A 25,807-nucleotide genomic window follows, 5' to 3' on the forward strand; every position below is an offset into this window, starting at 1 on the left:
CGATGTGTGTTTTCAATCTAGTTTGTAGGACTCATGTTGAAGCACATTAGCTATATAAAACAAACCTTTTCTTTATGATCTAAGCCCTATAAGTATTTTCCTTTTTAAGACAATTGGTTTTTTGGGGGGAATCTACGCATTTTAGCAGAGGTTATCTACCCACCAAGGCCAATTTAAGAACTTGTATAATACTAAAAATTGGAAGCAACATTCAGACACGATATATCATCTTTATCCCTGTATTCCATCACACACACAACCTTTTAATACCACTAAAAATCCATAAGAGGGCAGTAAGGCACAGAGATCCAGCAAAAGAGGCCAATCCCTGAATTCTGAAAGTTTACTTGACATGATTGACATGTCATCTGATAAAAACCCAGCACGTTTGCTGTCAACAAACTGACACTTGCAACCATACATTTAAAGAGCAGGCAAACCATAAAAATATGAGCGCTCTGAGTAATACAATGCCGTCATATTTATACAGATTTAGAAATGTATATTTTAATATTTAATGTTTTACTATTGGAGGGATAATGAGGGTAATATCCTATAGGCCTAGATAATGCAGCTAAAACAGATAAAGTACAATATAAACTCCTATAAAAAGAACTGCAGCCACACTGTAATCCTCTGGAGAACACAAATAATTTCATCAGGCCTGGTTGGAGGGAACTTGCAGGCTGCAGTGGCTTTATCGACGACGAGAAAAAAGGACCAGTCGAAGAGAAAGAGGAGCCATAAAAAAATGCAGCAGAGCTCGGTGCTGTCGGCCTGGTTCCGGCTGGGTTCGTTTTGCAGGCTGTTTGGGAATACTTAAAACGGGCGCAGAGCCGACACAAGAATGTGCAGTTTTTCAGAGGGGCGGAGACAAGCCTGCTTTGCATCCATAGCGAGCTAAGCAGCAGCGTATAGGCTGCCTGCCTCACTGTATGCTGCTGTAGAGACTAGCCTAATTAAGTTTACAATAGGACACAATACGCTTCTCTCTCGGTCCTTCTGGGCCGTGATGGGTGAATGTTTTTCGGTCGCAGAGCGCAGTCACACATCCCGGTTGGCTTATTTTTCGGTGCTGCTGAACTAACCAGAATCGTCCATTGGTAGAAGTGACACTGAGACTCGAACAAGTGACCCGCCTAACAGAGTTATAAGTGCGGCTTTTTTTCTGAGAGGGGAGAGACGCAACATTGTAACCAGGAGGAAACATCGCAGGGTCACATTAAACGGATACCAGCTTGTTTTTTTTCCCTCTACCCGACGCGGCTGTTTCCCTGCGGGGTGGCCATGAAAAGTGGACTGTCTGGTTTGTTTTCTCCATCCACTTCCAGCCTGCATGGAACAAAGTGTGCTTTCTGTCACATAACCTGCGCCGTGAGGTAGATCCAGGCAGGTTTGTCAGCGTTGGGGTTAACATTTCTAGTCAAGAGTCCAGCTTCTCCCCCCCCCTCACCCACACCCCCAGTATAATCATCATGAGGAGCACCGAGGAGGCAGAGGGCTTTGACGGCGAGGCCTCCAACACTTCCATGATCTCCGGGGCCAGCAGTCCGTATCAGCCCACCACCGAGCCCGTCCATTCAAGGAATGTTCTGGGGGGGATTAGGTGCGATGTGGAGTACCTCAAGTCATACTTTGGCATATTAAAGGTGGTTGAAGTGGTAAGTTCACAGATGTTGGCTACAGCCTCATAAAAGTGGTTAAAACAAAAAAAATGACGCACCATTGGTGGACATAACATCCACCAAACAGCCACTAACATATGATCAGAAAATAAATGCACTTAAGGCTTAAGTTTTATCCTTTTGAAACAACTGAACCACATATCAAGCATTAACACCAAATTTATTACTTAGCACTGAAATGATGGGTTAAACCCCTAAACAGATGCTGGTCTACCTGAACCATATTGCTGATAGTGGTCCGTCAGGTCTGGCTAGTTCATCACATGTGCAGGTATAAGGGGTGACGTCTCTAAATCTCAAGCCAGCCATGCTTTGCACACCTTGGCAAAACATGTGCATGTGTATTCTCAGTTCAATGATACCATTGCTTTAAGAAGATGGTGCAGTGGTCCAATTGTAAAATGTGTTCTTTGTAGGGCTGCAGTGATTAACTGATTAGTCGATCAACCAAATATTAATCGCCAAGTATTTTGATAATCGATTCATCGTTTTGAGTCATGTTTTAGAAGAAATGCTAAAATGTTCTGGTTCCAGCTTCTTAAATGTAAATATTTTCTGGTTTCTTAAGTCCTCTATGACAGTACACTGAATGGCTTTGGGTTGTGGACTGTTGGTCGGGACAAAACAAGACATTTAAGGTTTAATCTTGGACTTTTTTGGAAACAGTGATTGACATTTTTCACTATTTTATGATATTTTAAAGACCAAATGACTAATTGATTAATTGAGAAAACAATCAACAGATGAATTGCTAATGAAAATAATCGTTAGCTGCAGCCCTGATTCTTTTTATCCTTTATTATTCCTTTATAGTAATATCCACAGTACCTTAGTGATCTTATTGTGCTTTGTAGTATATTGTAGTACATGTCTTATGAAAGCCTTGTATCGCTTTGAGGACATTATAACTTTTTTGATTTGCATGTTTGTAGGTAGGCAGAAAACTTAATTTCCCACTGTGTGGCTGCTTCCTGCTCTTCCACTGCTGCTCATGAAGTCCTTCATTGTGATTCTGGGTCTAAGAGAATATACCTGATGATACCTGTACATTTGATTAGGTCCTGAATGTCTCTTAGACAAAACAAATCACAAAATACCCAATGACTTCATCTGCTGACCATTTCTTGTCATTATGTAGTGATCACTGGACAAATCATATTTTCGCTGTCACTTTAAACCAATACGCCTAAACCAGATGTTTGAACGCACAGAGGAGACAACAAAGCTGAACGAGGGCTCCCAAAGCTCTGACAATTCAGCAGAGGAGGAAATATCTGTCAAGCCAGAGCAATTTCTCTTGTTCTGTTGCCAGCAGACTCAGATGCAGGCATGCACACTCATACACATGAAGCGGTGTGTCCACAACAGGAAAAACCATGCAGTTGAGGAAACTAGCAATTACCTCAAACAGCGTTTGTGGATAGCACAAGCAAACTAAAAGTCCAAATTGTTAGAAGATAACACTCTGTAGTTCAGCACTGGCTTCTCTGCTTCACTTGAAAACTTTTCTTTAACTTTAGGAAGTATTTTCAGCTTGTGGGTGTCTGAGCGTCCCACTGGTCTTACAGAGGAGCACAGTCGGCGGCCTGTGCTGTTGCACACACCTGTGATGTTTACCTCTCTGTTCGTGGGACGTTAGGATAGGAGGCCATCTGTTGTCAGTGTGGGAGAAGCCTGGAGCAGACAGGAACTAAAGAGATTCATATTCACAGTCTTCATCTGTTTCACAGCAAATGATAGAATGTTGTTTTTGTTTTGGTTGCTTAATGGCAGCAGAAAAACAATTATAGTTTAGTTTTTCTTTTACATTCCCTTAGCAGCACAGGCCCCCACAGATAAATAAAAAGTAATGGGGCTGCAACTAATGATTCTTTTCATTATCCATTAGTCTAAGGATTATTTTCTCGATTAATTGATTAATTGCTTGGTCTGTAAAATGTTAGAAAATAGTGAAAAATGCCCATCAAAGTAGTTGGCAGCTAATTTTCTGTCGATCAACTAATCAATTAATAAATGAGTTGTTTAAGTTCTAAATTGTAATAACATTTAGTCCCTTATTGTCCTACATGTCCTTCATTCATGGATGCAAGCATACTGGTGCCTGGCTGCATGGTTCTAATGCCAATTCATGATAATTTAAATAGATGATTAGAAGGAATTCTTCCTCTGTGACACCATAATGATTCTTAAATGGGCCCCTACAGCGAACCATGATTTCAGAAATACATTTACCAACCACCATCATCTGCAAAAAATACTAAAAAATAAGGCGTGCAAGCAACAGAGACAGGATGTGAATGCTCTAGACTGTAACACACCTGTTGATAGAAATGCCACGCATGAGCAGATAAATGTTTCTGCAAGGACATAGATATTTTTCTGGTGTTCGCAGTAAAATATAGCACTTTACAGGTAATGTAAATACACATGTGCATTATCTGAGTTTATACTACCAACCTTCTATTTGCACCGTTCTGTTCTGTTTACTTCAGTGGTTTGTTCAGCTCTGATACTGACTTTCCAGTTCGAACTAGTCACATTTTTCCTTCACTAACAAGGACAGGACTGTTGAAAGTCATCCAAGTTTATGCTCGGTATCTTAGATGACGCCTAGAAGGGCAGACGTTAATTGCGTTACTGTCCTGCATTTTTACTGCAATATCCTCTAATTGTTTAACTCTGTCCCAGCTGAGGCTGCGTGACGATCTTTTAGAACTGATGAATGACAAAATAGAGATGACTGCATGTGATAAAGTATACTGGTTGGGTCATGTAGCACAGTTTCTGCTCAATCTGGCAATTCTGTTATTTTTTATCATTGTGTTAATAGGCAGCTGTTCTCTGACTGAAAGTGCACTCGAAATCTGTCTTCTTAATAGATCATCCTTATACAGAAATCAGCTACATGAAGTAATGATTAGGATCAATGTTAAACGGACTGGTGCAGATTGTATCAGCTTCTTTAAAGATCCAAACACCAGGAGTATCTCTCTGCACACACGGGGGAGTTAAGTGCTGAGTTTTTATTAGGCTTTTGTGATGATGTCAGTTTTCATTACTCAAAGGTTAGCGGGCTGTAATCATCACTCCACTGTCTGTGGCCTTTGTCCATACTTCTTTATGACTTTGCCAAGGAAATGTTTATCACATGACCTCCACACCCAGTCCTTGTTTACACTGGGGCAATAGATCCTTTGACATAAGTCTTATTTAATGTGTGCATACATTGTTACTGCTGTTATTTTGTTCTACATTATGCAATGTAGACAATGTTTCTACTGTTTCTACACTTTCATCACTTTTAAGCAATTATATTGATATTACAGTGAATGTGGTCATACTGCAAGTGATATCGGGTGCATGATTAGTACCGTTCTCCTCATTGAACATTCAAGGGACTTTTAAGTGATAGGTTTTAGTATTCAAATGTCAAATTAAATGTTATATAATCTGGCTCCACTGGTCTTTTAACAGTCAGAATCATTTAGTTGAGTTTATGTCTTTTGCTCAGACTAACTTTGGATTGATTCCTGTTTAGTGCACAAACTTTAATTTTGTTTATATTAAACAAAATTTTTGTTTATATTTTATATTTATTTTGTTGCTGTATAAGATTAAATTGTGACAATTACACCAATAGATCATAATAATTTGTCAGTAACCTGCATGTTCTTACCTACAATCATAATTATATCAACATTCTTTCATTATAAATATGAGAAAGTGAGACGTGTGTATCTGAAAATGAGTTCATGTTTGGGGTTCACCCTAAAACGTCTTGGTCATGATCCGGCTTACTGTCAATAAACCTGCAGTTTAGCAGGTTTGGGCTTTGTGACTTTTTGCTCTGACAGCAGTTCCAGATGAATTTTACGACAGCTTTGAATATCCAAAAAATCCAGACTGACGTCAAATTGTCAACATTCTTCTAGTCTGGATAACCTGGTTATCAGTGTGCAAAGAATGGGGCCCAGGATGCTAAGTGCTAATAGACCTGTGTAATTGTTTCACACCAGAGGACTAAAATGCATTTGCACTGGCTCTTAAAAGCCTTTTAGAGTCAACTTGCTGCTGACCCTGTACTGATCCTAAACATCCCCCCAGTAGCATGAAACCTGACCAAGGTGTGTCCACCCTGACAGCAGGTTTTTTCTTTGTCTCTCTGATGTGACAGGGTCAAAAAAAGTCCAACCGATATTCACCTCATGTTCCTTTACACTGACAGGAATTTGATACTTTGTAGGGCCTGACATTACACTGATCAAATTGTCTCTGTTTCCCATCAGGCCTTATGCCTTCATGATGATCACAGTTCATGCATGATGGTGAACGTATATTTCCCTCTTTTAAGTGCTATTCTAACAAGTGGTAATTAAATATTATGCTAAGGTGTTTTTTTTTTCAGTCAGTGGATGTTGTGTAATGAAGTTACCAGATGCTCCTGAATGTCAGCGAGCACTTCCTGCACTTCTGGTTGAAACATTACTTATTCAGAGCTTGTAGAGAGACATAAAGACAACAAGAGACTTGTGCATGCATGTGGGGAGACATTTACGCCATTGCCTACACACACCAACACACACACACACACACACACACACACACACACACATTATCCTCTAGGGTGAAATATAACCTGCGTACAGGCTATGTTTTCCAACACACAGATGACTGTGGGCTGCTGCTCAGGCATATTTAACAATTTAGGGTTTTTTTTTTTAGTTTTTTTTAGTGCAGAAGGTCCCATAGCACTTAGAGTGCAGTATATAATGTTGCATAGTCTCTGCAGCGAGGCCTCTTTTCTCCTCCATTAATTTTCTGTGCACAACAGATGGCGTATAAGAAGGGGATCTGAGTCCAAGAGGCCTTTAAAGGCATCTAATAATGTGCATAATCCCAAAGATAAGGATGTGTCTGTGTGTGTGCATGTGGAGAGCAGAGGAAGAGAGACGGTTTGCATGATCACGCACTTACGCACGCACGATTAACAGATTGTGTCGGGGTGAAGGTTGACATAAAATCATTACATACAAGATTAGACAGTATAGATCTCTGTGATCCCCCGCCTCCTCCCCCATGGCTGCCTGACACCTGCTACACAGGGACTTGGGGAGAGCATTATACACTCTTCAAGAGACATGACATCATCCTTCAGCCTAAACAGCCCTGCACTCCTGTTTGGGTGTAACCTTTTTGGTTGTGTTACAGTCACAGACAAATTGTTATCCAACTACATGCTCTAATGAGGCTTAAACAGCTGCATAAAATTAAACTTGTGTCTTAAAGGTGTTTGGCACAGTGTGTCTGCAATACAGAGCGGCCCCTTTTTTATGTGTGTTTTTGCCAAAGTGTATTACTAGTCATGTGACACAGTTTGGGTTCATTTTTGGTTCATGGATTCATTACTGTCTGTGGACCTTTAATAGTTTGTCACAAGCATGAGAGTTCTCTACAGAGAGTTTGCTGGTGCCAGTCATCAGACAACAACTCTTTACTTGTCAGAAACAGTACGCTGCTCATTAAACTGGAGAAACAGCTATTGAACAGCTGAGAACAAGCGAAGAGGAGGAGCAGACTTAATGAGTCTGTTCGGATTTGTTCTCAAGTGCATTTGTTCATCACAGTCGAGTAACAAGATGCAAATAGCTGACCTGGATTTAAGCTGGATTCAGAGCAGATGAAAATATTTATTTGGTTTCCTGGTTTTAAAAATTTTGAAAAAGTCTTTTCGTTTTGAACCTTTTTTTTTTTATTTTTTTTTTTACAGGGATGCTTTGGAGTCAGCTTACAAAGTTTTAGACTCAACTGCTTCTAAAAAATCTTTTCCCAGATGCTTTTCTGTATGGGAAAAGTTAATGAATATCTTCACACCAGAAAAAAGTTTGAGTACTTTTTAAAAAAAAACATCCCAAAAATAACCGGGGTCCCAAATGTCTTTGTCCAAACAGACGATAATTCGTTAGCAAACATACCCATTGCATGTCCTGCTATTTTTTGTTTTTCACTGATTTTAATATGCTTGTTTGTATCCATCTATTCTTTCAAGTCTTTTGTTTAGGAAGAAAACATTTAAAGAGGATTTAGAGAGCCTTTTGAGACAGGGCTTATGTTGTAGCCATTAGAGGCTCCACACGGGTATGGATTACAACATATGGTGTTGTCACATATTAATGGGACAAGTGAGGGGATTTATGGAATAAAATGTTTTTCTCAGGAACTTAAAAGACTTTTTACACTATCAATAATGCCCACCCAGATAGTGTTACTTTCTATTAATTTTTTCTTTCATTTATTGTAAGTGATAATACTTAATTCACCTAAAAAGGAAACGTTTTGTCTACCTCCTCTTGGGTATGTCAGCCTTAGAGCAGAAGCCTGGAGCTGTGAGGCATTCAGTGTCTTACTGAGAAGAAGCTGCAAACGAGGCGGCACTTCAGTGATCTGTTCATAGATTAGATTATAAGATTTACGTTGCCTTTTACTGTTGTCAAAATATTTTCTGCACTTGCATTCAGTTGTATATGGGTTGGTGGGCTTAACAGAAACTGTAGCAAATATCTGTTATGTTTTCTTACAGTGTTAGATATAATCCCTCACTCTGCCAAAATATAGATGTGGCATTCCCCTCACTTTGTGGCAAAGCATGTGTTGGCCAAATATTTACCTGAATCTCTCAGTCTTTCCCTCTTGATCTGTGATTACATACTGATTGTTGTTCTTCTGTCTGTTGTGGCAGTATCTAAATCAGCCATGTAGTATATATACAGTATAGCCATATAGCATGAAATTACACTAACAGAGATTGGGACTGCCTTTTTGGGGTATGAAGAAGAAAGGTAAAAAAAACAACCTTCACACCACATCCTTTACACTTGTGTAAAAGTTCATCTGCTCGTGTGAGGACAAGAAATGTTCATGCAAAACTGGCTCTTGCAGTTTGCATGAGCATTTGAAAATCCAATTAGATGAGACACTATTATAAAACAGTGTCTGCTTTCATTTTCAAGTCCTACTGTACATTAAGCGCATAGTCTGTGGAGAGAGAAATGCAGATCAGACACAAGGCTTGCCTTGGTTGAGTAGTCAAACTACTCTTCCAACCACACATACATAATGTGTCGGATACAAAGGGTAAAAAGATTATAAATACACTGTAGCTTTCAGTTTTGTGCCTTTTTAAAGGCTTGTTGCCATAGATTTACTCACAGTTTAACCTCCAGTAATCCCTCAACTCAAACCCACCATTATACAGTACATTATATCAATGTTTAATACAAAACCTGTCCCACACTGGTAGACCAACCAGATCTGGTCTAAACTGGTTTGAATTGGGCAGCTTCAGGTCGGTAATATGTTGCAGTGGCATTCTCTCGGTTCTGTTATGTCTCTGGGTTTTGGACTGCTCCGAGCCAATCGGTAATCTGTGTGTGGTTTTGTCAGGGTCTAGATGGCAGAAGAACACCTAAATAGCAGAATTTTTCCCATACTGTGGTTTGTTGATGGATGTTGGCTGGAGAGAGGCATCATCACAGGCTGCCAGGAGTGGGACTCATGAGATGGGCTCATGGCCTCTGGTCTATTCATAGGACAATCACTTAATCATCTGGAAAGCTTGGAATTTCAGTACTAACAAACACATTAAAGTGGAGAAATGGCTTGACCTCCAGTACACTTTATGCTAAAGAGCAGCGCAAGTGTTGTTTTTTTATATGTATTTTTTTATTTTATGTTCTATTATTTACTGACACAAAATTAGTGAAGTCAAACCTTACTTATGTAATCTTAAACCTGGCTGAATTGAATTTAACTGACATCCGAGGAAATGAACTCTGTGATACTGCTGTTGTTCATAATCACTTGTTTTGTCTCCGTTAATACTTTTTGTAGACTGGCATAGGATCCCTTTAAGTCATCCAGATTCCAATCATACAAATCGAACAGGTTTAACTAATTTAACAGTCATTTATATTTTGGAACATTTGAATTAGAGTATACTCAACTTGTCCTACTGTTCTTCTCCTGTCTCTCTCTCTCTCTCTCTGTCTGTCTCTCTCGGACTCTCACTTCAGGTCCTATCGCTTATTGGATTCATCTGCATAGAAACTATCATGTTGTGTTCTCCCTGTGGAGGGGTCTACTTCTTCGAGTTTGTCAGCTGCAGTGCCTTTGTGGTGACAGGAGTCCTCCTCCTGATCTTCAGCCTCAACCTGCACACCAAGGTGCCCCACATCAACTGGAGCCTCACGGTAGGTACAGAACCCACCCTTGAAATGTGTCATAAAACCAGACTCATCATATGTTTGAGCTTACAAGAGGTTCTACCAAGGAATATGACAAATGTTTGTCACCCTGTTTATACTTAAAACCTTTTGCTAAATGCATCCTTCCTCATCTCTAATGAACTAACTTTTCCAAACTGTATATGGACCTGGGCTTGAAGTATACAGGAGTCTTGTATTTAGTGTAAGGGCAAGGCTTAGCACACACTCACTATACCAGGTAAGCAAATGATGAAACTGTGAGGCTAAGGTTAATATGGAACTGGCTGGGAGGGCTTACAGTTGCAGTGTTACCAGGATATGCATTGTCAGCTGTAAACAAATCAGCTGGTGGGTGTTCTCCAGCAGATACTGGTTGCCTTTCAATATTTGCCTACACACACACACACACACACACACACACACACGCACACACACGTTGGTGTGTTCTGAGCTGCAGGGAGTGGAAAAACAGCTTTTAACTGTATTTCCAGAGGCCACACAGCTTACATGTCGTAGTAAAGCTGTGGATGTTAAGCCAGATGTCCAAATCCAACCATAGCTATCAGATTGCTTTATGGTATCCTTGGTACTGTATTCTACCTCAAACACGAAGAGAGGGTGTGCCTTTGGCTTCTCCTTCTGGCAGAACGACACCAAATGAAAGTCTTTTTACAGTCGCAGAGAGGCCCGAGCCAATTTAGAAGTGCTGGTTTAGGAACTTTCACCAGCTACCTGTGACCAGTATAGTCCATATAATCTAAAATCCTCCTGTTCACTCTTTTTCTGAGACGTTCTGTTCTTTTTCTCCTGTGGCTCACTGGACATTCTCATCTTAGCTTCACTGGTGAATTATTTTTCCACTCAGGTGTATTGTATAATAGTCTGTATAAGAAAACTAATTATTGTGTGTTTGTGTTCATGTGTTTGCGTGCAGAGGTGTGGTTGTGGGTTGCGACTTGGCTCACAGAGGAGGTTGTTCTTTAAAGAAGTTAGACTGTGGTGGGCTGCAGGCTTGGCTCATTGTTGTTGCTGGAAAACATGCTGTTATGCACAAAGATATTGAGGTATATTTTGAGAACAACAATTTCGGTGTTGTTTCTGTTTGCAACTCATGAAACCCTGTGCTATACACTTCTTTGGATACCAAACCGTAGCAGCAAAAGACTTACAGTAGGTGTTGCGTTCCAGATTTCACAGTCTCTCCCCTGACTCCAAACTGTAGTAGCTAACAAGCCCACGATGCTCGCTTCCTCTCCACAGTGCAAGCTCTACCCCACGCTGTTTATATCTATCAAGTTCAAAGCTGCTCCAGGCACATTGGGCCCCTGAGAATTTCACCATGAGTAAGCATTTCAGAGTGTTAACCAACTGTTAACCCTTCCGCTGCCTTCTTCTGTTTCCAAACTTCAAATGTGGACTGACGCTGCCATCACACCGCTATAGAGCGAGTTGTTTTATAATGCGGTTGAGAGTCTCAGGAGGAGGGTTTTGATCATAGAATTATGTGTTACGTGATCCCATCTCCTCCAATTCACCCTCTATGATGACTTTGGCAGTGCTGCGGGGGAAACACAGGTCCTGACCCCGACTCCCTCCCCTTCCACACGGAAATAAAGGCAGTCCTTGCTTGTAAAGCCACTTGGTGACTTCTAGTGGTTGAGTTGAACTTTTGGGTTTAGATTGCATGAATGAGCAATTCATGCAATCTAATTCTCAATTGGCCAAATAACTGTCGGCCATGTTGAGAGATTCTTGGAGAGAAGTGGGACAAACTTGCCTTGCGAGGCAGCTGGATTCACGGGATCACGACATCACAAGATCACGCAAGAATCCATCTTGTCAGGCTTCAAGTTACGTGCTTGTGTCCTATGAGGATTCTCACGTGATCTCATGATGTTGTGATGTCGCAATCTTGCAACTCCAGCTGCCTCGCAAGGTAAGACAGTGATAGACAGTGATAGACAGATGGTTCATCCAATCATCTGCCAAGTATTTTTTGAAAGTGCCTGCCCTTTTCCAAACTGTTTCCAAGGACAGCTTCTCAGATGGTTCTGTTTAACAAACCATCTGGCGTGTCAGGTTAGGGACAAACCCCAAGGACACACACAGTGAAGAACATTAACAACCCAGAGGAAGGGAGGGAAGGATGTTTGTGTCGTTATTCTCCCTTTAAAAAGAGAGCAACGGTTTGAATTCCCTGCCAGTGTGCCCAGTGAATTCTGGTTGTTTTGTTCTGAGTAGACAGTATCTCACTACAGTTAACACATGAATGAAGTGGCTGCTTCAGACAGAGGAACCATGGAGGGTGCTGACTGGACCTGTCACAGCCTTACACACATGCCAAGTGGCACAGTGTCTATTCAGAACCACTGTGTAATCAAATGGTATCTATTAACTTAGGAATAATATTGTTTGCAAAGGAGTACAACAGTTTCTACAGGTTCCTTCAGTTCATTCTGTATGTTTACAGTAGAACTGCAACTACAACTATTTTAATAGTGAATCTATTATTTATGGGTGTTTTTTTTAAGGGAGTTTAAGCAATTATCTAGTGTCTAAAACGACAGAAAATAGTGATGTTTAATAAGCTACCAGAGCCCAAGGCAACATCAGATTCAAATAGGTTGTTTTGTTCAAGCAGAAGCCTAAAAGTACTTAGTTTATACAGAACATAAAAAAGCAGCAAAGTCTGACATTTGAGAAGCTGGAAGCAGTGAATGTTTGACATTTTGGTTTGATAAATTGCTTAAACAATTAATTTATTATGAAAATAGTCACAGATTAAATTGCTAACTTCAACTTGTGAATGAATTGATTAATTGTTTCAACTCTAATGTACAGTATCTTCACATATGTAAGATAATGCATCCTGTTTCTTTGTTTGACCCCATGTTATCCTGTCTGTAATGATCTACATCTCTCTGCTGAGGGTTGTGGTTATCATTAGCTGTAGCCATTAATCTATCATCAGCTCAGATCAGAGACCACTTTGCTCATGTTGTATTTACTTTACCTACAAGTGGAATCCAATAAAAGCTTTCTTGGTTTTGACAGCTGACAGTTTGCCACCCATGCAGACAAAAGACACAGAATACTTTCCCACTATCTTTATTTCCCTTTTAGAAAGAATCAGGCGTAGATGTAAAAGCCGGAGAGACGTTTTATTCTCGCTTGAAGCTTTCTGGCCCTGTATGACTTGCTGCGACTGTCAAGCGAATATATTTCCTAATCAGTGCTCTGCTGGGTCCTTCAGGGTTTCCATAGCTGCAGTCTGATGAGTATTTCCCGCTTCTATCTTGAGAGTCAGAAAAATAGAACCACATATAGCGAATATAACATGGAACATCATGTGTTTATATAATATGAAGTGCAGCTTGTTAAGATTAATTTTAAAGGATGCCAGTTTTGTTTAATGCTCCGAATCTTAGCAGATAGAGAGAAGATTGTGAAAGACTGATGCAGGCCAATAATAAGCCAGAGAGCCAGTGGTTTGGTCCAGTCTCTGCTTGTGTTATTTAAGGTTTTACAGAGTGCTGGCCTGGTTAAAACCTGGAATGTAGGAATGACTGAAGTAGGGAGACTGAGGGTCAGCTGCAGGGACTGAACTGACTGGATCTTGAGAGAATCTGTGATCTAAACACTGTATCAAGGCTTCGCTGCACATGAAAACAGGACCCTGGAACTTGAATAGCCTATACAGTGTTTCCTGTTTAACCAGTCAGGCGAGATAGATGGGACTGTGTGTGAGCAGTGTTTGCAGTGTGTGTGTGTGTGTGTGTGTGTGTGTGTGTGTGTGTGTGTATAGTGGGTGGGGCTATGAATTCAGTAGGAATTTGGGATTATAACACTGGTGTACATTGACTGTGCCAGTTAGTGTGAAGTGCTATGTTTACATATTAATGTGTTACTGATTAAACCCCAGGATCAGTTGCCAATTATTATAGTTTTTATGCCCTGCTGAGTCGCCTGAGTTGTCTGTTATATGTGTGTGTGTGTGTGTTTGTGTGTGTGACATCGCCATTGTATGAGCCTTGTGGGTCATGTGAGAGACCATGTCTGCAATGATTACAATCATGCATCTGATCACGAGGGTCGTGCCCCAGTCATGCTGAGCGCATCATTATTAACCCTTCCCTAACAGGAGAGAAAAAACATCAAAGCGAGGTATCTCTCACTCTCTGTCATTCTCCTCCTCATGGGGATGTTTGTGTGTAATATGTGGATCTAGGTGGCTTTTAACTATGCGCCGTTGGCTTCTTTGCCCTACCGCGGTTTTAAATGTGGCTTGGTGAAGCACCAAGGATGCAGACGGGCTGGTTAGAAGAATGTTGGCTCAACATGATGCATCACCACTTCAGGATGTTTTACCTGGATGTGGTCGGGGCCAGTCACGTAATCCAGCAGCTTTGTTGTGAAGACTAATACAAGTTTAAATAGTGTGAAAACTGCCTCAAAAATGCTCAGACTTTAAAAGAGATGCACATACCACATATACTATCTGTAACATTTGTAACAGCATTGATACAGCTGCATTGTGCTTAGGACGAAATGTTGTAAATAAATGTATCTATTTTGAATTCCATAAGTAATATGTTCAATAATGTCTTTTGGGGTGACATACATATCCTGCCGTGAGGAAAAATGTCTGCTGTGTGTAGATGATTGTATGATTAACTTCTCTATTTTTGAGTACTCTGCCTCAGTCACTTCTCTTAATAAAAAACATGGTAGACAGTTCTGAAAAAACAGTACTTATGCACATCTGGAATCTAGTGTCATCATGTATGTTTTTGTGTGTTCCTGTAGGACCTTGTTAACACGGCTGCCAGCACCATCTTCTTCTTCTTGTCATCTCTCGTGCTGATTTGTATCAACCACAAAACTGGAGCTGAAATAGCAGCAGGGGTGAGTAGCCAGAGCCAACTATGGCTGTTTTGTTTTATAACCCTCATACTGCATGTAGTGGTGCAAACAAAGCAGACATCTTTACAACTCACCTGGTATGTCAGTACATTTTCGTCAAGCTATATCCAGTTAACATGTAATATCCTATGAAGGCATATCACAAAGAATGCATGCATGTGTGTGATACGCCCTCAGTAATAGTCTCATTTAGGTTTGGTTTTGTGCTGACAGATCACTGAATTATCTGACCGTTACTGGTAGATTTGTCATCACTGAGTCATCATGCTATCTGATGAGAGAGCAGAAAGAAGCCAAAGTAAACCTGAATGCATATTTTCAAACACCAAACCATTTGTGTACATGTGTGTGTGTGTTTTAGCAAAAATGCTTAAACCAATTTATCTCTATGTCTGTTCTTTCACTATAAACACATCAGCCTAAATCAAGTTTGCATTGACAAATTTAAAGGACGCATTTCTAGAACTGTGTTTCCATGCAGCATTTATGTCTTTGCTTCCCATTCAAATTCAGACGTTGTTATTCTACTTCCTGTTTCCACTTGTACGTAGATCTTTGGCATCCTGGTGACAGGTGTGTATGGCCTTAACACCTTCCTGGCTGCACGGAGGTGGCGTCTAGGCAATGGCTGCCAGGGGGCGGCTCAGACCAGCGAGTACATGCGAGCGCGCACGGCATCTCGCGGAGAAATGGAGGCACGACCTGAGCTGGCATGAGTGCCAGCAGACAATCAGACAGGGGAAGATCACACTACCAGCATCTGACTGAGAGGACCACTACTCCTTGCCTTCAGAACAGTATTGCATATAAGTCCAGAGCGGTACGGCGATCTCCCAGCTCACCACACGCTTTTGACTTCTCATCACAACACTTGGGCTGCTCTTTCTGCCTTCATTTCATAGCCCCAGATGTGCTCTGTGGCTTTGTTTGTCCTGGCTGCAGCAACACATAAACACTGCGCAGTGAAGAGCTCAGATTGAGGTTGAGTCAGAATTTTCTGTAAGACTTTTCATCCACATATCTTTCTAAATCAGAGTGAAGGATGACTTCCACGGAGAGCCAAAGACAGGCTGACTTCACTATAACTGTGTATCGACCTCCTGGTGTTGACTTTTTAAAAAGAAAAAAGTTTTGTGTTTCACTGTGAATGAAGTCGGGTAGCAGAAGTTCAGCTTTTGTATGATTTACTTGCGTCACGTCTGTTAAGTCTGTGGTGATAAATGTGATCGTATATCCAGGAAGCCACTGGATCAGCAACATAGCCTGCAGTACAATAAAAGCACCGTGACTTTTCTGTTCATTCTTTGATACTGACATCAGTCTTCAGCTTCTACCTGTGGACAAGGCTGACATGAGATATTTTATTCTGAAGATTACACATGCTGACATAGAGTTTGCTCCTTCTTTGTCTTGACTAACTTTAAAAATGCCTTTTAACATGTGACCTTTAGCCACTAGAAAGATCTTTGCCGCCAACAATCATACAGAAATAATACAGGGTCATTCTTAACTGCAATAAAGACTGGCGCTACAGCAAAAGATGAATATTTTTGAAATGATTAACAGACTTCTTTGCAACACTAATGCACCCAATGAAACCAAAATATATATGTGACTGCCTTCCAAATTTTCCAAAACTAAAATCCTTAATGCTTTATTCCGTCTATTTTTGCCAGGTTGTGTGTAAACTACCCACATTTATTCCAAAATTTGAGTTTTGAGGTATGTGTTAGGTCAACACTGTGAGCCAGAATGGGTGACGTCAGGCGATGATAAAGTAATTGGCATTTCGTTACTTTTGCACATATCCAAGGCTTCAGGTAACAGGTACGGTGATGGCACATCAGTGAAGTGGTTCATTTTGAAACAAATATCAGTAGGCGATCAGTGCCCTTAGCCTATACGTATATACTGTATCTCAGGTATTGACACACTCCTTCCAACTTTAATTCTTTAAAAACCATTTGAAATGAAATCACAGGGTGCCTCGACCTGAACGCTGTATCTTAAAACATTTCTAATTATTAGACATAGAGAGTGGAATTAAGTGATACTTTAAACTGTCCAACAGAGGTATTAAGGTGGGAACAGTGGGTTGAATTTATGGTACATTTAGCATTATTGTCGCAGCTTTCACTCTGTATATGTTTGAGTTAAAATGTCTGTACATGTATCTGCAGTATACTAGCACATAATTTATGTATTATCGAATCTCTATCATTCCACAATGCAGCGGTTATAAAATAATACATACTCCTTTCATGCTTTTCTTTTCAGTTGATGTACTTGACGTGCAAACAGGCGACCTAATCTTGAAAAATCAACATATCTGTATCACAAGACGAAGGAAGACTTCATTATTGATGTCTTACATTGCTCGAATGTATCAAATCTACACTATACTCTGTAATTCAACGTGTGTTTTCTTTCTCAGTTGTGTGTAAATGAGGTTTGGGTAAGAGTTTGTACAGGGTCTAAACTTACTGTATAGCTCCACCTTCTGGTCTTCATCTAAAATGTATTTCTTGTGACTTCAGTGGACTGAATGCACAGCCTGATAGTTGTGTTTGTGTGAAGGAACATCACGAATGATCAGTAAAGATGATTTCCTATGAACTAATATAGAAGTAGTTGTTTGAAGAGACCGGAAATGTATTTGACCGTGGGTTAAAATGAAATTTAAAACTTTATGGCTACTTGATTTATTGTTTGCCAACACAGTTAAACAACCTTATAAGTGGCCACACTATACAGTATGCTTGATTAATCAGGCATTTATCATGTCTTAGTAACTTATATCATGTTCAACTGCTATTTCTCCTTGTTTGGTGACTGAAATAGTTGTTTAAATAGACAATCACACTTGTATTTATTCACTACATGGATGGATTTATTTCCGTGTAATATAACGATGTTCACTTAAAATTTGTACAGCAAACTCTGCATTATGCTATTTGATAATATAAACTGACCATCATATTTGACTAAAAAACTATCAAGCTGCAGCTCTTTGTGTACAGCTTTGTGCTACAGTGTGCTATGATGAATTTGTATTTATGTGGAAAAAAAAAGAAAAAGAAACACTTTCCACTAGTTTCCAGATTGTGCAGTAGCAGAGTTCATGATCAGTCCTTGTGTTTGAATGAAATTAGAACTTGCTTCTTTTAAAGTGAGATGCTCTCCTGTTTCCTTTCAATCGTGTATGTTGTGTTAATAATTACAATAAGTTCTGTTATGTACAGCATGGAGCCCTACTTAGCTGAATTTTTGTATTTAAAACAGTCTTAATAAGCCTCACATCAGTTTATAGTGAAAGTTTAAATAAAGTGATTTGGACATGATTGAAAACAGATCAAGTTTTTATTCAAACATCTGTTGCACAAAGGGGAAAAACAGTAAAAAAACAAACTATATTTAATTTACAACAGTTCAGCAAGAGGCCTCAATTATAAAATGGTGCTGAATTGATCCTGGCTGGAAGATTATTTTTCATATTGTGTATGCGTTTCAAAGGGGGTGTGACTGAGTGTCGTTGCTGTCCAGTGAAAACTTTGTACAGTATCTCCACATTTGATTACTTTTAATTTTTCACACTGAAGGATTAAACGTTTCTTTATAGTTTGAGAAATGCCTTCTACTTCTTAGGATAGGAGTAAATTTAAAAATATCTATTTGAAAAACATATGATCACAAAGCTTTAAACTTTTTCCTCAGTTTATGAAAAAGGGATGTTTTGGTGATGCCTGTTTTGAAGCCACTGAAGTAACAAAATATTACAATTAGCCAGCACAATAGTGTTTAATCATTGGATATAGCCACAACTTTGGGAAGTATTTTTTCATCATATTTTTACACCCTTTAGGTACACAAAAGTTGAAATTCAACATGGAAATTAGAAGCCACAGGTGCCAATTTTCAGTCTTCCATTTTTAATTTACAACACCATCGCAACACTTTGGTAGTGCAGTGTGTATTACATTATAAACAGTCACTGTGGCTTTCTAGTGCTTCTAATTTCTCAGTAGTGGAGAAATTGAAAACAAAAAAAGTGAATGCACAACCAAAATAAAAAAAATAAAAAAGCAATGATTCACATACAGGACATTTAGAATTCAAGAAAATAATACTGAATCACGTGGCTTCAATTCACAATTATTCACACAGACACACAGGTTGGAAGAAGCACATACAGTAGACGAACAGTAGGGCAGTGGCTCAATATTTAGGTTAACTGAATAAGTTTGAAACGTATCTTCATTTCTGTAACTTCAATCCACACAACAATTCTCAAACATAAACATTTTGGGACATATAAACCACCAGCAAAGGTCTGGATATCATGCAGCGGAGCGCAACCACATGATGATACAAAAGTCATATTTAAAGGCCGATAAGTAAACATCATCCTCACGTTAAAAAAATACACCCCTGTAAGCATAAAGGCAGTTAGGCAAAGGTTGTAACCAGCCAACCTGCAACCAATCTGTTCTTCTATATACTGTACATATGTGTTTTATAGTTCTACTGTGAAATGATAAATGAAGATGATGATGCCCTACTTATATGTGCCTCATGTCTTTTTTTTTTTTTTTTTTTAATAAGAGGACTTCCATTTAATAACCTCATTATGAGTACTCCAGAGCATTTATTCACCAAGTGCGTTAATTTAGTGTTGTAGTTTAATATGTCTGTTGATAGGGTCACGGCACATTCCCCAAAAGTCAATATTAGTTATTCTTTCAGAAGTAAACAAATGCTTCCAAATGTAGATACGGCTTCTACAAAGTCAGCATAACAAGACCAAACAAGTTTCACAGCTTCGTAATAGTTTAAGTGTCAGGTTGATCGTTTAATTTACATTTTTCCCAAAAAGACACTCGATATAAGGGTGGGCATTGAAAATAGGGTTTTTTTTTAGTATTATTTTCACATCATTCTATTTGTAATGAATGTTTAGTGATTAAAAAACAACATAAAGATTTTGTTTCCTGAATTTGTTGACATGATAAATCTGTGAGATACCTCTCTACACTTGGATGCCCAACGGAAGTCATTTATTCAAAAAGGATAACTGAAGAGGATGTGTTCCCCCTCTGTTTGGCTCTAGAAGATGAACGCACTTAATGAACCAATAATCAATATGACCTTAATGTGATTTCTACAGTATTAACGTAACCTTGTGGCATAATGAAACACTTGCGGATCTATGCAGATGACAGTTCAGCTACAGCCATGTCTTCTGCATAGGATTATTTTGTATGACATATCCGCTGGTGAGGGTCAGTGTGGTCTCAGTCCGAATCAGAGTCTGAAAATTCATCTAGAAGACAAAAACACATCAGATATCAGAATGAGTGATACTTCTTAACGTGGGTTTTATGTGTACCAGTGAATAAATAAGTGAAAAGACCCGTCTAAAGATGCATTTGGTCGTCTTTTAAACAAGGACAGTACATGATGGATAAAACTATCTGAGGTTGGGTTATGATATTGCAGAAAGAGTAATGAGCTAGTTTTTTTATGAAACTACATCACTAGTGCTGCTTCAACACTTTAAACTCTGTTGTTTCAAGCAGCAGTTCACCTATATGTCACAAAAAGAATATGCACCTCCCTTTAGCGTTATCAAGCCATGTGGATAGTTTAGATTTTATTCATTGAGGTTTTGTTCCACCACCCAAATGCAACAGAGGTGACAAAATTGAATTTGTGGCATTCGAAGCACCGAAAATGTTTAAACTCAGCAGAAACAAACCTGTCCATAGACAACATCAGCTGTAGTTGTGTACAGCAGTTAATATCAGAGTGAAAAAAGCTGAATTTGAAAAAAAAAGTGTACATAAAAGGAGATTTTCAAATGTTTAAGAGGTCTGTCTTGGCTGTAACTTGCGCCCTTGTGTTTGCAAAGCATAAACACAACTTACCTCAGCGCAAACAAGTTTTATAGTTATTGAATCTATTTTATTTTCATCTGCACACAAATATAGCCCAAATGTTTAGGTCAAAATTTGTTATAATGTGAACTGACCCTTTAACCTCAGACAGGGACGGAGGTTTGTTATAGTATCATATGGGTCAGATACAGTATATATTTATGGAAATATATGTATGTACATATTTTATAAAGAGTTTTTAATATAAAGTATGTCCATATGTAAACAGCACATTATTTGATATACATGATCTTATATGGCCATATAGTATAACAGATTTTCACTCAGTATATTACCTTGCTGTCTTGATGGCTCGTCGTTGGACTCCCCTCCTTGCTTTAGAAAATTGGCCAGCTCATTAAAAATGAAATAAAAATCTAAAGCAAATACGATGGTGGCAATGAATCCGAATACCTGTGATGAGACAGACGTTAGATATCAATACAGTGAAAAACTGCAGGTTGAAATAAGAACTAAAGTTATTGGAAAACAGCTAAGTGTGTGTGTGTATCTGTGTGTGCACACTATGTAATAAATGATGGTGGTACAGGATTCAATCAGATAGTCAACGTTACCCCGGCTGCCTTGGAGGAACCGTCTGCATATTTGGACACTGCAATAATGGAAATGATAAAAAAGATGATGGAGGCCGTCACACATCTCATGAAATCCTTTGAGAGAAGAGAAAGAAACACTATTATTTAGAGGAAAAACAAACATTGGATGACAGTTCTTCTCATCATGTAAACACATTCATATCAACTGTTAAGGTTCAAGTCTCACCATAAGAGGCCAGAGGAAGCCCTTAAACCTCTCGTTGAACTTGGTGGAGTATGCAAACAGCAAGAAGAGAGCAGCCAGGAACTCCAGCAGGGGAACTGTCACAAAGGCTGCTGCTTTAGACGCAGCGAAACACACAAACGATACGAAGGACAAAGCCTACAAAGGAAGTTAAAACAGAGAGAGAATTTAATGTTCTTAATGTGTTTAATGAAAGATTTAAAACAAAATCCTTGGCTGAAGTAGAATCATCTGTGGTTAAAGGCAACTTAAGGATATCTGTTTTTTTAGTGACAGACATTGAGCAGCTTTTTCTCACCTGCCTGTATCTATTTATACCTGCTGCCTCCTTCCCCTCATCTACTGTATGATTTATTTTTTACTACTTTTATTTTTTAATACTATGTGTATTGCACCTTTCTTGCATTGAAGTGCGTATCTATTTATGTCTAAGTGAGCTGCTTTAAGCTGAAGGCAAATCTACATTTTTAATCTGATTGATAAATAAAGTAGAATCTTCTTTGATCTTCTCCCTTCAAGATAATGTTACACCGCCCTGCAGCTGTAAGACTGTGTCAATTACAGCTTCAGGCCTACTTCCTGTGAGGAGACACAGCTGCTAAAAGACTGTTTATTAACACAGGCTTGTACACTGTTACAGTGAATCCTCCTCTGTTTCTCTCTCACCCACACAAACACATTGCAAACACCCACACACACAAAACTATCATGATTAAAGAGGATGTTAAAATGTGCTGTGTGTGTGCAACAAAACCCCCAAAACTGTTATCTACAATACAAGTTAAGAGCGTCTTCCCTGTTTCTTTTATGCTCTCCATTAGAAGTGCTGGACAAATGAAAGCAAGTCCAGACACTGTAATCTCAAACAGGCCCGGCCATCTTGTCTTTGTCTCAGTCATTCATCCTACACTGGCCTGAGGGTGGGAACTCCCCCTTTCTGAACCCGAACTGCTGCAGCTGCTGTTCTTTAAAAAAAAAAAAAAATAGTGCTACTGAGCAGCATCCTGTCAAAGCTCCACAAGATCTCCCTGTAATCAGACAATGCCTACAGGTAAAACTATACTAAAAGCTTTTCTCTGAGGTTCTGAGTAGATCCTCCGGCATGTTTGCTTTTGAAGAATAAAGTCTGGGATGTTGGGATCATTCATCACAGCACAGCAGCATTATACTGTACATTATCTGGCAACAAAGACAAAGCACTCAAACGCTTTGGATGGCTTAGATGTGCACATCAATGGAGCTAATTGTTTTCCTTCTTATTAATGGTTTGGAGAGCAAGAATCCACTGTAACATTCATATGAACTTCTCGGTTGTTTGTAACTTCTGGAGTAAAGAATAACTGCGTATCGAAGTCAAATCACGGAGGATAGAGCATGTTTTTCAACCGCTGCACCTAAAAGGTAGGCGATGAGTCAAAGGAGCAAATATTAAAGGTAGTGAAACTTGCTCTGAGTGCAAATGTGAGCTTCAAATCTTACAGAAACACCAAATCTCCTGGGATCACAGTACATTACTGTGCAAAGATTTCTGACAATCCTTACTGTTTTTGTTTTTTTTTTTAGTTTTACCACCGATGGAGGACGAATACTTTGCACACATTTATCACACCATGCATTAACAGCTTGTTTGAAACAACTTTGAACATATTTCAAACTCTAAAAAGAAAGCTTCTTGCAGCAAGTGTATAACCTATGATTTCATTTTCCTTATTGGGTCTGTTGCTGGCTGACACTGTAGAATCCTAATGAGAACGACACGGTGGTCTGACACACTGTGTACAATAATGCATGCTCAGCAGGATAAATGTCTGACTAATACTTCCAAGAATGGCAAAGCTACAGGGTGTTTTCTCTTGAAGCTTCAGTGACTGTGGGCTGATTTTACACAACCTGTGAGCTTTAAGTCATATCAATAAGATAATAGAAGTGATACTTTCCAACAAGAAAAGCTTCCCAGCTACAGCACACATACAGGAAAACACACATACACACTGGATGTGGCACAATACAAAAAAAAAATCACACACTGTAAGTATGCAGAAGTAATATTACTTTGCTAAAACCTTAAAACCTACAGTGCACTCAAACTAGCCCAACTTTATTAGTGTTTCACACTTTTTACTAGAAGAAAAGGTTTATTTTGCCCAAGTTTTGACAGCTGCCGCTGCTCAAATTCAATGGAGATGAATGAAATTTTGGTTGTGGCACTGACAGCTATGAAAAATTACACTTACAATTATACAACTTGGTAACATTAGGTAACTTTATTCATTTTTACATCAGTGTGATAAAGTTCCTTTATTTCTAAGGTATTTAATGTACTTCATTTGCCAAAAGTCAATGGATTCTGATTATTTTATCTACAGTATGAACATTTTCTCACCTGATTTCCTTTCCAGAAACAATACTAAATCACGCTATATATCAAAATCATTACAGACACATACATTCATAGATAGAGAAGTTTATCCATTCTGTAGATTTTCCAGAGTGACAGGGACACTGTTTCTGTAAATAAACACTGCTGTTGCATTTTTTAAAAATGCAATTCAACAATGATGTGAGCACCACAAACAAAACCTCCTTCACATCATTTGTATTAAGGTGGAGGCAAAAGGATAACTCAAAACCTGGACAAATAAAACTAAAATCTGCATGGTTCAATACCACTAGTAAATGAGACACTGTGTTGGCATAATTTGGGTGAATTGACCTTTTAAATGCCAAAGATAAAGAATCAAAAGCATGCACACTGTAAATTATTATTGTGCTACCTTACACTGGTACTACATACACACAGCAGAGTATCTGTTTAGCAGAGTTGGTATAAGGCACCCGGATCTTGCCACATCATATTTCATGATCTGCGATGGCCTAAAAAAAGCCACAACTATTTAAAACACAGTATGTCATTTTATGTGAGGAACTCATTTTTGCCTTGAAGGTTCATGCTCTATTTCATAGCAGTGAATTATTTTTTATGATTATGGCATTATCACAAATGTCCTAACGTTTTCAAACCATTACAACACTACAAAAGTTAAAATCAGTCTTCACTTCTGCTTTCTACTGTCAGCAGAGGCCAGGGGGGTTTTAGTTGTCTGATACTGCAGAGTTTTAGCCATAGGAGTGAAGATGACAGTCACACAGTGAAGTGGCAGTAAAGAGGCTGGATTGTGTGAGTGAGTTCATATTATGGCAACAGAATGAAGGATGTGACTGTGTGGAAGATGACTGCTCTCTCACAGCCCAGCATGACCTGAATGCACATGAGATAAATGTGAGGGGTCACACAGACCCCTTCCCACAAATGCCTGATGCTGTAACGCCCCCACATCCACCCAGTCAATCCAAAGTAACTTCTCTATGAGCTTTAGCTTTTTCAATTGATTATCCACAAACACAGAGATTGAGAGAAGCTCAGACCGTTATTTAGAAGCACATATAACAGCGCAGATGAGTCATGCAGGCAACAATGAGACTCTTCTTTGTGTATCATTATCCAGTTTAAAAGTTTATTCCAAGTTTTAGGAGTTTAGGCCACTCCATAGCTGCTATAACCCCTTACTGCTCCTCCCTTTAGTAATGGAAACCTTGTGACGGAAACACTGACCGACCTATTTTATAGATGACAGTTTACCAGTCTGTTAAAGTCATTTCTACATGTGCATTGAAGCAATAGCTGCCATAACTGTTAGGAAACTGCAGATAAAAGTACCCAAGAACGCAGCGCGGTTTGATTTTTGTGCGCACTAGGCGACGCAGTGGTTCAGTAACAGTATCATTTGTTTAAGAAGTGATTCCTCTGCTCATTTCTTACCACTTCAGCAATAAGCAGCATTCCTTTCCTTGAAGAGGCGAACTCTTTGCTGGGAAGAATGGAGAGTAAGATAGTCTGGCGCGGCTGGTTCGCGTTGGGAGCCTCGATGTCCCCCATTGTTGAAAAGAAAAATTAACTCCTCAAACTACACGTAACGTACCAGATTCAGGGCAAAACAGAAAGATATGTGGAGGCGTGAGGCTTCTCGGAGGTGGAAACGGAAACAATGACAGCGCGGAAACGCAGCGCGAGCTCCCAGAAAGTGCAACATCTGCTTTCTCCAGATGTGAAATGCGATGCCCCCAGCTGTAGGCTATACAACTCAGCACTGACCCAGTGGAGTGGAAATATCCCCACTGATGATGTCATGAGGGCAAAGAAAAA

At 39.4% G+C, this 25,807-nt stretch overlaps 2 protein-coding genes across 2 annotated transcripts; one reads left to right on the plus strand and one right to left on the minus strand.

The window, feature by feature from the left end:
• The first annotated feature begins 636 nt into the window (after positions 1 to 636).
• cmtm4 (CKLF-like MARVEL transmembrane domain containing 4) lies at positions 637 to 19,427 on the plus strand. Its single transcript, XM_067586873.1, has 4 exons — positions 637 to 1,661; positions 9,755 to 9,931; positions 14,753 to 14,851; positions 15,421 to 19,427. The coding sequence occupies exons 1-4, from the start codon at positions 1,476 to 1,478 to the stop codon at positions 15,583 to 15,585; spliced, it is 627 nt and encodes a 208-aa protein (XP_067442974.1). The 5' UTR covers positions 637 to 1,475; the 3' UTR covers positions 15,586 to 19,427.
• cmtm3 (CKLF-like MARVEL transmembrane domain containing 3) lies at positions 18,211 to 25,692 on the minus strand. Its single transcript, XM_067586885.1, has 5 exons — positions 25,424 to 25,692; positions 21,586 to 21,741; positions 21,378 to 21,473; positions 21,099 to 21,216; positions 18,211 to 20,189 (listed from the first exon to the last, which is right to left on the minus strand). The coding sequence occupies exons 1-5, from the start codon at positions 25,538 to 25,540 to the stop codon at positions 20,161 to 20,163; spliced, it is 516 nt and encodes a 171-aa protein (XP_067442986.1). The 5' UTR covers positions 25,541 to 25,692; the 3' UTR covers positions 18,211 to 20,160.
• Between the last annotated feature and the right edge of the window lie 115 nt (positions 25,693 to 25,807).

This window comes from Thunnus thynnus, chromosome 1 (assembly GCF_963924715.1).
Source record: "Thunnus thynnus chromosome 1, fThuThy2.1, whole genome shotgun sequence".
Lineage (NCBI taxonomy): Eukaryota > Metazoa > Chordata > Actinopteri > Scombriformes > Scombridae > Thunnus > Thunnus thynnus.